Below are 13,694 nucleotides of genomic sequence, written 5' to 3' on the forward strand. Positions count from 1 at the left end.
TCTGTGATAAACAAATCCTGCTTCTGAGTGACCTGTTCATCTAATTCTTCACTTAGAACTTTGATGTTTTGCATGTTCATAAACTTAGTTGTCCCAGTTCTGATGCAAATATATTTCGGTTTCTGCATACGGTTCAAAATTAATTTTTTTAATGGTTTTTCTTCAAGTTAATCTTTTAAAATTTTGTTCAAATAAAATCAATAATAAGGTAGTTGGGGACGACAAGGATGAAAAGGAGAGTGGAGGGGGAGGTTTGGGTTGGGGTGGAGAAGCCGGGAAAGGTTCGGAACAAGTGGAGTGTGTCTCTGTGTTCGCTGAATTTAGGGTTGTTGGATTGAGAATGGGATCGGAAGATGGTTTGGGGATCGATAACTTCAAACACACTAGCCAAACCGGGCTTCACCCCCTTCGACGTTGCCGAGAACCTGCAGGCCCAATCAACCCTAATAGTGGAGGTCATTGTCGACGCCTGCCATTAGATTGGTAAGGCTGAAGACGATGAACATTGGGTTTCAATTTTCAGAATTTTTTTTTAATTATATATTCCACGTATAAAGCTCTCTGATTGCCACGTTTAAAAAATTGTCCACGTCAACATTCCAAGTCATCAAAAACTTAATTTCATTAAGCCAATTTAACAGCAGGAGCCCAATTGAATCAATTTTTCACTTTTAAGGATTAAATTGGCAAAATCGATAAAACCGATCTAACTAGGAAAATTCCACATAAATAGAGACTCCCGAAGAGGTTTAACCTTAATTTTAATATCAACCATTCGTGTGAATTATTTAAACACCATTTGTTTCTCACTTTAATCAACTCGCAACATTACGAGATTCGTTCAAATTACCTCCTCTTCCCATTCATTTTTCACTACAACCATTCAGATTATTTTTTTTTTGTTTTTTTTTTTTTGCAAATACTGATCAAATGCAGAGGTTTCTTTTCAACATTCTTATACTAGGATCACAAAGCTAGAAGCTCAAATAAAGAAAGAAGAATAGGATTGAAACTACATTAAACAATATAATATATTACTATTGAATGTTTCTATTATCAAAATGTACCATGTGACATGAAATGGTTCAGGTTCTTCTGGTACAATAAATCTGCGTGTAAACAATTAAATTGGAAAAAGAGCTGGATAAAATAAGGGAAAATATTAATGGAGCAAGAAGGAAAATCAATTTGCTTCTGTATCTTTTTTTTTCATGTTGATGCTAATTAGATTAATCCTCACCAAATACCTCAATGTTACAAACTGGGCACTTCTGAAAAAAGACAGGGTAAAATGAGATGCTGACAAAGAGACAAATATAAGGTGTAGGCATAAAATTCAGAATAGCACATTAACTGACCTTGCTGATGTTAAGCCATCTTGTTATGCATTCACTGTGGTAAACATGGTTGCATGGTAATTTTATTTGCTGGTCACCTCTTCTATAAGACATCTGACAAATCACACACCTATTTTCCAAGCATTTAGATCAAGATAAAATATTGACCACCCAAGAAGGGGAGAAGAGACACAACAAGAAAAGTAATGGCAATTAATATATCTTGTTTTGGGTCCTGAATAATTGTACGATCTAATACATCTTATGTAGACTATGAAAAAAAAAATTACATTCAAGCAGAGTGAAGAATTGCTGATGAAAAAGATCAATGTTCCTCTTGTCTTTGACTATCAATTGTAATGAAAGATGGTGATATTGCAATCACCAAAATTATCCTGGCAACAATAATGTGTGATTTGATGCCCCAATAGTAACATCACTTTTCCTTATTACTTTGCAATGTGCCTGTTTTCAGGCACTTGTTAAGGAATTAAAAGAAAAAGGTTATTGAGAACTATATGGAAGTACATTAAAAAGAATAAGAAAACATACTTCTCGACATGCCAGTGTTTATTTTTTTAATTCCTTAAACAGTGAAAAAAATGTTACTAGTTCCCTTAATCAATACATGGATTGGATGAGCTTAAACATTAAGTTAAATATTCTAATTTTCATTATCCGCCTATATTCTCCTCAGTCTCTTAAATAGTTGATATTCCATTTGATTCTTCCTTCATCTCAATAAAACAATTATTGCTTCGAACTTATTTCAACCAAAAAAACAAAAACAAGAGTATGAATCACAATACAATGTTACCTTTTAGCAGAACTTTTTCTTTTGAATAAGCTCCCAAAGTTGTACTTTGAGGTTGGAAGTGTATCAATAAGTTCTTGGGAAAGACCGCGATTATGAGTTCCCACTGCCTCACCCAGGTCCAGTAGTTCCTGCCACATTAGATAGTATTTTTGGCCACCCAAACCTTATGGTTTCAAAAGTCTTCTAGTACTACTACCCAAACATTACACAACATAATTGAAGTTCAAAATGTTAAAATTTGTTAATAATTCTGCCTATTCAACTAAGGAAAACGTGCCTTTACTTGGAAGGGGCTCTTTCTATAATCCAAACATTCTGAATTATAGGTAACACCTATTTTCTTTTTTTTTTGTTTATTACTTCAAATCCCTTGTAATCGCATTTTCTTGTTGAGCTAGGAAAGAAGAGCTTTATACAACAACCAATGTTTAAGACATCAATACAAAATGAGTAAAAATATAACCAATCACACGTCATCTATATAAAACATAGGGTTAAACATATTTTTAATCCTTAAACTTAGACGTGAAATTGCAATTCGTCCCTATCTAAAATTTTGAAACATTTTGATCTCCAAACTTCAAAAATTAATGGATATAGTCATTTTAATCCAACTATGTTAATTTTTTTTACATGTTAAATAACTATCCATGAGGACATTTAACATAAAATTTGTCAAACAGTATAAATAAGTCAAACAGCAGTCCAAAATACGCTTGACACAAATTTTTAATGAAATTGGGTTAGAAGGACTATATCCATTCCTTTTTAAAGTTTGAAAACCAAATTATAACAAAGTATGGGATAGAGATGAATTCTAATTTTGCATAAAGTTTAAGGACTTCAAAACATATTTAATCCTAAAACAGATGATAAATTCACTGTCCCTGTTGCCTCACATCAAAAGATCACATGAAAATGAATTAACAATACCAAAATCAAAGTAGAAATAACCAAGTACAGAAACACATTTTTTACTGTGACAGATACATGTCAACTTTGTCTCGTCTTCGGCCTTAACATTTCAAAATATTAAATGCTTTTCTTAGTAAGATATTTCTTAACCTGATATAACGCTTGAGAATATAGTATATACATTTAGCAGTGCATCTCACCTCATATGTCATATTATCGGGATCAATGTTGTCTTGCCACATGACCTACATCGCAAATAATGGATTGGAACCTTATTGCCACCTTCGTATACCAACATAACGCAGTCATTACATAAAATTAGTTCAGGCAATTCAATATTCATTTCACAAATTATACTTTGCATTTTTTTAACAAAGAAAATTAGTTTCGGTGAATCAGAAGAACAGCTTTGATGCAAGAGTACCCTGCTATAGTCCATTTGGTAGAAAAATGGAGGATGCTAACAGTCATGGTTAATCTGCATAAATTATATTCGTTCCATTAATGTAGTTTCTTTGCTAACTAGTATTACCACAAGTGTTTTCTGGACAAAACCTGGTCTGAACTGACAAATGTAAAGGATTTTCTAATAACCGTGAATAAAGTAGAGATATGCAAAAATTTGCAAACACCACTTATTTCTGAGCAACACCTATTGAGCTACTTAGGACTCGGATACATGAGAAAGGTGGTATAGGGGAGGTCAAGTAAAGGCCACATAGGAAAAGGACGTGCATGCAACAAAGAAGCCCAATTTGATGTGTGAAATTCTGAATCGTGTAGAATTACAAATTCAAAAAAAATTATTTGTCTTATTTTTATATGACAATAATGATGGATATAACTGAAATACCAGTCTGGGTGTCAAGGTTATAATTCTGATTTCCCAAAGTACCTTATAAGTTAAAACAGAGTCCTATACCTAATCTCTAATGTAGTATAAATTGGATAGCATAGCTCAATTTCAGTTCCACAAGGTTGGGATTAAACTAACAAAGATAACTACTGCAATAAATAAGTGCAAGCAGGCCCAATTTATGATGAAAGTATACTGTATTCAGCCAAACCATGATTTAAATGGTATATCTCCCGTATAGGAAATAGTTTTTAAACCGAAGCCTGTTAATTACATGTTAAACCAAGAATTAAGTTTGAGACATTCAAATAGGACTTCTTAAAAATAAAGCCTCCTACCTGGCTACTACTGGATTCTTGATGATTTGGACTGCCTGAAAAACAAGCTTAAGAGGTTAACACATTATTGTAAGAAACGCATCATTCCTAAATATAACCATAAGATATCTAAGTCTTCAAAGAAAATTACGAGTTCTTGTCTTTGCTTTTCCAACACTTTTCACAACACAGGCAATAATTTGATGCTAACATGACACTATTAAATAGTTGTAAATTTGTCTTTGATCCCAAAAACAAAAAACTGCAAATGTATGTGTTACCATAGACTACAAAAGAAAATACAGTTTCAACTAACATTCTTCTGGGATGGTCTGCATGCTTGTGACTCCATCTCTTCCAGATGGAGAGTCAGTTGGAGTAGGTTCATCCACGACTATTGTTGAAGGGTATTCCCACTCTCTCCTATCCATCTCCATTCTTGGAAAATGATCATTTATCTCGTAAGAACCATAATAGCTTGTAGTTACTGGGCCAGACAATCCAAACTTGTAAGGGTTCATGTTCATTGACCAGTAGATACTTTCCTGGACAGACAGTATAAGACCAGACATGTCATTATCGGTGTTTAATTGAGAAAAAGCATATAAAACTGTGTAAAGACACATGCTAACCAGTACAGCTCAGAATTTAAAATAGAAAATTCTCTTCAAAAAATGTCATTAATGAGTTTTTAATTATAATTTTCTAAATATTTACAATGTCAATTTCAATAAGAATTCTCTATTTGGATTTTCTTGATCAATTATTTATAGTACATTAATAAGACCCTTAGCCAAATAGGAAAAGATGACAAAATAAGACAATGCAAATTTTTTATTTACTATATTTTTTTTCCGAAAGGGGATGCCAAGTCAAATAGGATAGGAGAGGTTCGATATACTAACAAATAAGACTAATGTCATATTCCTTCTCAAAAGAAAAACACTAATTTCACATTGAAGGTACAAACGGATTAAAGGGAGGCATTCTTGTGACACTTTCACTGTAACGTTTGTACTGCTACTTGATCTCACTAGAAATATACTCTTTTAGTTTCATTCTTTTGGTGACATTAGTATCAGGATTTGGATTTAAATCAAACTCAGCCCTATTTTGTCAATATTATTTATCAGTGGGTGATCTGCAATGCAACACACTCCAAGCGTAAAGTTTACAAGAACAAACATCTTTCACTGTTATGATAATGATCCACAGCACGCAACTCAGTAACTCCAACAGCCATAACTAATATCAGCTTAAATACTATCAAAGTTGAGTTTAGGTCTAACTTATTTTCAAGTGTTGATTCAATGTTATATATTTGAACCGTATCATTAGTAGAGGGAGACATTCCCAACCCAACAAAAACAGTGTGCGATACGGGACAAGAAAAAAATGAATGAATCCCTGCAACAACAATTCCCAACTAATTGAATAGTATGAACCTAAAAGCTCCAAACCACACTAATATCATGAGTTCTTCTCTAAAAATGTTATGTTCAACAACAAAAATTCAGAAGCAGTAAAAACAAAACCTGATCGAGCACTGAGCCAGCGTGAGCGTAATTGACAGGCAAGTGCGTGGTGAGGCATTGGAAGAAATCCATGAAGCTTTCAGAAACAGTATAGGGAAACCCAGTATCTACATACTGCAACTCCATTTGCCTACCATCATTCATTTTGAAAGTTCAATGCAATCACCACCTCACTATGACAACAAAATTACTGCATAACACACCCTAATCACACATCACCAAGCACAACCTCTCATCACAAATTCACACCACCTTTCAATAAAGGGAGAGAAAAAAGGAGAATGGCGATAACTAAAATCGCGTTTGGATGAGATTATTGAGAGGCAAACAGGGAATAAGAGATGTTTGGGTGCGAGAACTGACCTTGGAACAGAATTAGAGAAGCCAGAAGGGAACTGCATTGGAGGATGAAGAAAAGGCAGAAAAAAGAAAGAGGTGAAAGAAAAAGAAGAGTGAGAAATAGCAATAAATGAATATTATAAAATATTGTGTGATAAAAATAATATATTAAATATATTTGTAGTACTAAAATTTAGAAGTGTTTTTTATTCAAAATTTTGGAAGTGGTCTAATTTTAAATTTTAAAAATAAATAAATATAATTTTTGTAACCTAATAATATTAAATTTTGCTTAGGAATTAAACATCATTCTAAATTAATATTTGAGCTTGAAACGAATTAAACTTTCATCATCTTAAGTTATCTATTTTGAATCATAGAATTTTGTTATGATTTTATTATTAAAAAACGTTTCAAACAGTGGAAAAAAATTGTTTTTTACCTCAATTCTTAAGGTTTTGTTCACTTAAATAGATGTGGGGACACTGATTGAATGGATTTGAGAGGATTTGAAAATAAATTTTTTTTGTTATTTATTTGAGTCAATTTAGAGGTAGGTGAGGGTGGATTTGGAAGTAAATTTTTTTAATCTATCACTCTCCTCCAATTTCATTCAAGTGAACAAAGAGTAAGTGACATAAAACTACTGTGATAAAAATATCTTCGATGGTGATAAAAATATCTTCAATGAGAAGCTTAAGAAAGAGATGATTTTATCAATCTCATAATAGATGCTATTCTTCTTATCCAAAATTTTCAAGTAATATATTAAGATTAACCATTATACATATAGATGTGACACAAACAGAAACTAATATCATAATTTAAAAAAAATTCTGTGTTAAAATTTAAAAGCTGAAAATATATTTGATAGTACGAGTAATGATATCATGACACATTTTTATATTTATTTAACAAAGAACACAAGGGTAAAATAATCATTAAAGTGTAAATTTTTGTATTTTTTCAAGAAAAAAAAAAGTAAAATAAAAAAAGATAGTGTTAAATGAATGTAAAAAAATTAGATGTGTCAACCAATCATTACAACAAGAAAACTGATAATAACTAGTTAAAGTAATATTTAAAACAACAAATGTTTGCATTGAAAGCCACTCATGTTCTCATTTTTTAAACATGATTAGGAATCCTGCAAGAAAGTGATGGCCTTTCAAACTTTAGAGTAACTTCATCACAATGTCTGACTCAATGTTACAAGATTCAGGAAGCAGAGAAGACCTTGGTTGCAAGCAAGGAATTGTTCTTGCTTTTGCTCAGAAAATTGTATTTGGAAACACATTTGAGTGGGAGCTTCAAAAGCTGGTCAAAATTAAGCAAAGTAGAATATGTGGATCATTAAAGTGGCAGCTAAACTATTCCAAAGTGCTTCAACTTCAACTTCTTAGATTCAATGGAGTTTCCTAGTTTGAAATGAAGATGATAAAGATACTAATTAGTTTCCCTTTTTGAGTGAGTGATGTGATTTATTAAGTTGGAGAATGAATAATGATAATATAACAATAGAAAATGGTTAAACCAAGTATTTTGTTCAATTTTTAATTTTTAATTTACTCGAGCTTTGATACTTGATTTGTAACTATAATGTTTGTTTAGTTTTAATTACAAAAAATATATAATTTACTTTTAAAAATATTACTCTACAAAATCTAAAAACATTGTCTGAAAATTGCAAATTTTATAACAATAAAAAATAATATTTTTCAAAACTTATGATCTAGTTGGTCCAAGTCAATCCAAAACTAATTAAGAATAAAATGCAGAAAATTAACTTAATCTAGATTGAGATTTATTTATTGGGTTTAGACATTGTGTCCAAACTCATAACTTAAAATAAAATAAAATAAAATCTAAAACATAAAAGAATTAAGAGAAAGTTGACAACATTCAATCATTGAATTCAAATTTAATAATATTATAACTTGATTGTTAAAATTTCATTTCAAATGAATTCTCAATTCAAAAGGGTCACATAAAAATCCTTTAGGAATTTGATCAGCACAAAATCTATTAAAATTCAAAAACCTCTAGAATGTAATTGAAGTATATGAATTTTCTATACCACTTAATAAACTCTAAATTTCGTTCATTTACTTTCATATGATTCCATATAAAATTGAAACACAATTTTGGGAATGTAAGGATTAGGAATTGAATCAATTTAAAAATTTGGAATTGAAAATAAAACTAAAAGAAAAACCTTAAAAACATGAAGGTGTCACAAATAATAAGATTTGATAAGTTTAAGAATGATTTTTTCATAAGATCACATGACACAGAAAAGAATCCTAGTAGAAATATATTCTCGTAATGTTATCAAAATCATAAGAGGATAATTAATATAGCCACTATAAGAAAAGTCAAAAAATATTTTAAACTATTTTTATTTTAATGTTAACATGACTTTTATTTGTTGATTTAGTTATCTATATTGAAAAATCAATGTTAGGTCGAGTTGGGATACAATTAAGTTTACTTTTCTAATTAAAGTTTCAATTGGATCCTCGTAAGAAAAAACTTTATAGGAAAGAAAAATCTTAGCAAAAGCAGTCAATTAATTTGTTAGGTACAGAATAATTATTGAAAGATATTTCACTACAACATCATAATAAAAAAATAAAGAAATAAATTGTTTTTCCTTGTTTCAATAAAAAAATATAAATAAAAGATAAATATTATACCCAATGTGTTAGCTTAAAAAGATGATATTGAATTATGTTTTGAAAATTGTTTACACTTACAAATTTTTATTTTTCTGAAGATATATTTTTTTAAAAAAATTGAAGAGTAAAAGAAAGAAAAGAAAAATGCCAAACAGTTTTATCAACACAAAATTACGTTGAATTGTTGAAAAACTTAAAAGTCCACTGAAAATAATTTTACCACAAATATTGCTAGAAATTACTTTGGACTAAAAACTAAAGTATTTTTCTACTTAGTTTTAAGATAATCATCTCAAAGTATTATTTTAAGCGTTAAGCTCTTCAGATTTATAGTCTCTACCAAAACATAACCAAAAAGATGTTATAACCCAAAGTGTCTAAAAAATCGAATGTAAAATATGAAAGCAATTGTTACCTCAGTTGCGTTTTTCATGCTTGCAGGATCTTTTACAAGTCTTCAAAACACGGTTGCTACCAGATACGATCATAACAAAAGGACATATCCTCAAGTACAATCTTTCACCATAGATGTTACAATGCATTAAGTTTTTAAAAATAGTATAAAATAATATTTATTACCTTATTTAGTCTAATATATTTTATTCTATATATATACAGGGATATAGACAATATATATAATCTGGTATAACAAATAATCTGAAAGTAATTTTGGAACAAGAGTAAAAGATTAAAACATATGTGATTTGGTACTTTACAATTTTCTAAACATGAATAAACCAAACAAAAAGGGCCATTTATGCACCTTAGTCATATCCCACAAGCAAAGCATATTATTCAACATATTCTTCGGAGAATTTTCAAGTTACCAATTATACCAATAGTTACTTTATTCGCTTGCCCAAACAAAGATGCAATATGCTGCTTATTTAGTAATAAATTGCCACATTTTTGTAACTAAATGTCAATATATAATAGGAAAAGCAAAAGTAAAATGCAGAATCCAAATAATACTGGTATAACTAAGCTTACTTTTCACCAATATCAATAATCATTAAAGCAGAAATTTCATCTGCACTTTATTCTTAAAAAGAACCTTGAACATGTATCACATATTTTAAAATCATATAAAGAAAATGGAATTCCAAGTGACAGCCTCTTACCCCGCCACTAATAAATCATACTTTTTTTTTCTGATGTAAAATCTCCACCATGAAATATGAAAAGGGTTTCTGGGACAATGTCCCATCATCTAGTAAATTTATTAAACAAAATTTGCGGCTGCAATTAGTCTAAACTCTCAGAACTGAAAGATTTTTCATCGCCATCTAGAACAAAAAAAGACTCTTTGAGCACCACCAAGGAACTCTTAGGCACCACCAGAACCATACTTCTTGCCGAACACAAGAACCTGCAACTTGTCATACCCGGCAAGCACACCAGCACCTGCAACAGCTCTGAGGATGTTGGCACCAGCACCCTTGAACAAGGACTTGGTACCCTCTTTCTTGACGATTTGTTGGAATGCATCCAAGGAATTCTTGTACTTCACTGCTTCACCAGAGGTCATCATCATTCTTCTTCTCACAGTGTCAATTGGGTATGATGCAAGACCTGCACCATTGGTGATGAGCCATCCCAGGGCAAAGCTGGCGAAAAAGCTATCCTATAATCCATACAAGGGAAATTGCATTAGACTTCACTACATAAAAGTTTCAAGAACCTTTTATTGATGCCAAAACATTAATACATCATAAACAACTTTATTATTTGAAATATAAATGGTTATATTTGTTTTTCTTCCTTAAAATTAACTCTCATTTAGAATATTGACATTTTAAAATTACTTGATAGTGTTCATACAAAATATATTTACTACAAATAAAGGACATTTTAGTCATTGAATTCAAAGAATAGACTGACTAAAGCATCTCACTTTAATAACAAGGATTGTTTGGTAACTAAAGTTACGTGTCATTTCCCAAGAAAAAGTCACTTCGTCCGTTCCCAGTGACATGAAACTCAAATGGTTAATAACACAACACAACATATATCACCACTGACTACAACACACATTAAAATAGAAACATATGAAATGAAAGCATGACAGACTAGCAAATATATGATTCAACTGAATATCACAAATAGCAGTAATAAGGACATAGCACCAACCTGCAATGATCCAGTGAGGACAACTGGCTTGATGGAATCATACAATCCAAAATACAGACCACGATACACAATGATTCCAACACATGAGAGGTTAAATCCACGGTAGAGACCAGCAACACCATCAGATGCCAATGTCTTCCTGTAGACATCAACAAGACCCTTGAACTGTCTCTCTCCTCCCTTCTTTGCAGCCTTAGCATCATTGGCAAGACGGGTTCGGGCATAGTCAAGGGAGTAAACAAATAAAAGGGACGATGCACCAGCAGCACCTCCAGAGGCCAAGTTGCCAGCAAACCACTTCCAGTAGCCATCTCTGTCCTTCTTGAAATTGAAAAGCCTCTTGAAATAGTCCTTGAATGCAAAGTTCAAAGCCTGATAGAATTCAAACAGCGAATTCAGTATCACATAAAATATTATAAGAACTTTGGTGCTATTCAATTTATCCAACGTTAGAAGATAGTATATTAAATGTCAACAAAGATTTCTATGGCAATGATCTAAGCTGATTGAAGAACAACGCCAATTATTTTGTCCAAACGAAAATTACGAAATAACTAACCTGGGTGGGGAAATAACGGATGACATTTGCAGTGTTTCCTCTCCATAGAGAAGCAGCACCCTCATCCGCTATTGTTCTTTTAAAACAATCACCAATACCCTTGTAGGGCTCAGCAAGCCTTCCAGTTTTGAGCATCTCATCCTGGTTCTGGATCAAAAGCTTAACACGTTCAATGGGAGCAGCAGCAGTTTTTGAGACAGCTGCCGAAACCCCTCCCATGAGAAAGTCAATAAGAAAATGGCCTTTCTCTGCTGGGGCTGCAGCAAAAACAGGGGATGTTGATGTTGCAGCAGCAGACAAATCCATTGTAGTTTTGCATGAGGGCATCACAGGATACTGCAATGCAGCATTTGAGTAGTTCCCAAAGGAGGGTCTTTGGTACATGGCAGGGTGGCGGAAAGCTCCATCGTAACTATTAATACCAGATGAAAAACCAGAACGGAGATGGAGCTGACCAGCAACCTTGTCCATGATTGAAGGGTGTTGGACCTGATCAACCATGGTGGCTTTCCTGAAAAAAGTGGCCAATGTTAAATAAAGTTAGCAAACTTAGCAATCTGACCATGGCAGTATAAAGAAAAAGCATTGACCATGAGCACTACCATTAAATAATGAAAAGCCACAATTAATCAAAAACCAATTTATGACTGTTTGTTATTCAAAAAGTATACACAGAAAGCTTGGGACCGAGGACACCCGGAAACCCAAATGTTCATCAAAAAACGACCTGGTCAAATCCAAGAGTAACGAAAAAGGGACACTTCCATTCCACATAAAAATAAGCCTATCAACACCATGTCACAAGCTAGGAGAAACCATAGGCACAGTCAGTATATTTAGTTAATAATGATTAGCCATGCAAAAATAATTTTACAGACTGAGGTTATCAGGCGGAAAGGTCAAGTAAAACATGCACTGCAATTGACTTAGAATACAAATTTCCAGTATGGTCATGATATATTTTAAAATTAGTAAAATCATAATCTGTAAAAAAAAAAGTAAAAAATGAAAATTGCCTTTGTGGGAGTACAAATGGAATAGATCTCAAAAGCTATATCCTTTGAGAACAGATCCACATTCTACTTCCAAAACAAGAAGGGACACTAGGACAGATAAAAAAAACACAAAAATTCACGGGTTCAAGGTAGATCCATGCAATAAGTCAGATTTATAGCCGACCATAATACATAAAAAGTCAGCCTAAATTCAATGAATTCGCATGCATCTTTAAAAAAAAAACCCCATCAATCAAACAGGAAAAAGAAAAGACCTTTGTACTAAAACCCCACTCACAATTCTAAAACCCTACTCACAAGTAGCGTCAGCCTACAGATCAAGCCCATTCGAGATCAGATCACACGAGAAAAAACCAACACAGATCTGACACCTCTTCAATTTTATGAAGAAAACAACAATGGCCGAAACACAAAAGAAAAAACTGATAAGATCGAACAGCAAAACATCAAAACACCAAAAATAAAAGACCACCCAACTGTCAAAAATCGAAAAATAAAAGATCAAGGGGGAAAAAAGAACACAAGACAGCACATAAAGCAACATGCAGCAAAAGATCTGAAGAACACATCGAGAAAAGAACAACAAAAACACTTCCGATCGAGAGAAAGAGTAGAAGAAGGAAAAGAGATGATTTTACCTTTCACAAATCAAAAGGGTATTGAGAATGCGAAAGGATGAGAGAGTGAAACACGGCGTGCTTTGAACGGGGCAAGGATCAACATAGTAGAGTTTTTATAAGACCTAAGTCTGATGGAAGCAAGCACATGGAACACGTGTCGTTTTTTCGTTGGCCCACCTCAAGTTGATCGTATTCGGACCCTATTCACCGTCCAAAAAGACATGGGTGCTGCTAGAAACTTCCAAAGTCAAAAGTGCCAATTCAATAAAAATTGAACAAAATAAAATAAAATAATTTTATGACAAAATATCTGTTATGTAATAATTGATTTAAATTTAATTGTTGGGCTAAATATTTCATTGATTAACTAATTAAAAGATAGCTTAAATATAGTTTTTAATATATTATTATAGAAATTAATCAACCATGTACATGTTAATTTATTTAATATGTTTATGATAAAAAAATTATTATCGATTTGAATATAATTATTATATATTTTAGTGTAAAACATTTTATATTACTGATTAATTCACAAATAAGTAACTGTTGAATTAGAATAACGTTAGAGATAA

The 13,694-nt window shown here is 32.0% G+C and overlaps 2 protein-coding genes across 3 annotated transcripts; both read right to left on the minus strand.

Moving 5' to 3' along the window:
- Nucleotides 1-993: 993 nt before the first annotated feature.
- LOC124826912 (E3 ubiquitin-protein ligase BIG BROTHER) lies at nucleotides 994-6,261 on the minus strand. Of its 2 annotated transcripts, XM_047299872.2 has the most exons (8): nucleotides 6,141-6,261; nucleotides 5,778-5,907; nucleotides 4,559-4,787; nucleotides 4,264-4,298; nucleotides 3,270-3,314; nucleotides 2,155-2,282; nucleotides 1,359-1,467; nucleotides 994-1,271 (listed from the first exon to the last, which is right to left on the minus strand). In XM_047299872.2, the coding sequence occupies exons 1-8, from the start codon at nucleotides 6,176-6,178 to the stop codon at nucleotides 1,230-1,232; spliced, it is 756 nt and encodes a 251-aa protein (XP_047155828.1). In that variant the 5' UTR covers nucleotides 6,179-6,261; the 3' UTR covers nucleotides 994-1,229. The 2 variants fall into 2 exon arrangements, with proteins under 2 accessions (XP_047155828.1, XP_087964962.1); XM_088108836.1 differs by lacking the exons at nucleotides 994-1,271; nucleotides 1,359-1,467 and adding an exon at nucleotides 1,537-1,802.
- A 3,539-nt stretch (nucleotides 6,262-9,800) lies between these two features.
- Nucleotides 9,801-13,282, minus strand: LOC124826913 (ADP/ATP translocase 1, mitochondrial-like). The gene is made up of 4 exons (XM_047299874.2): nucleotides 13,138-13,282; nucleotides 11,484-11,994; nucleotides 10,925-11,296; nucleotides 9,801-10,418 (listed from the first exon to the last, which is right to left on the minus strand). The coding sequence occupies exons 2-4, from the start codon at nucleotides 11,982-11,984 to the stop codon at nucleotides 10,122-10,124; spliced, it is 1,170 nt and encodes a 389-aa protein (XP_047155830.1). The 5' UTR covers nucleotides 11,985-11,994; nucleotides 13,138-13,282; the 3' UTR covers nucleotides 9,801-10,121.
- Nucleotides 13,283-13,694: the final 412 nt, after the last annotated feature.

This window comes from Vigna umbellata, chromosome 3 (genome assembly GCF_029865625.1).
Source record: "Vigna umbellata cultivar VRB3 chromosome 3, Vumbellata_1.0, whole genome shotgun sequence".
In the NCBI taxonomy this organism is placed as follows: Eukaryota; Viridiplantae; Streptophyta; class Magnoliopsida; order Fabales; family Fabaceae; genus Vigna; species Vigna umbellata.

Bases quoted from the DNA above. Each gene is read 5' to 3' on its own strand.
- LOC124826913 (XM_047299874.2), bottom strand. From the start codon at position 11,984: ATGGTTGATCAGGTCCAACACCCTTCAATCATGGACAAGGTTGCTGGT. The intron at 11,297-11,483 runs GTTAGTTATTTC...GAATTCTATCAG, and splicing joins TCCGTTATTTCCCCACCCAG to GCTTTGAACTTTGCATTCAA. The intron at 10,419-10,924 runs GTTGGTGCTATG...TATGGATTATAG, and splicing joins TCCTCACTGGATCATTGCAG to GATAGCTTTTTCGCCAGCTT.
- LOC124826912 (XM_047299872.2), bottom strand. From the start codon at position 6,178: ATGCAGTTCCCTTCTGGCTTCTCTAATTCTGTTCCAAG. The intron at 4,788-5,777 runs GTTTTGTTTTTA...CTGTCTGTCCAG, and splicing joins CTGGCTCAGTGCTCGATCAG to GAAAGTATCTACTGGTCAAT. The intron at 1,468-2,154 runs GTAACATTGTAT...CTTGGAAAATAG, and splicing joins AGAAAAAGTTCTGCTAAAAG to GTGTGTGATTTGTCAGATGT.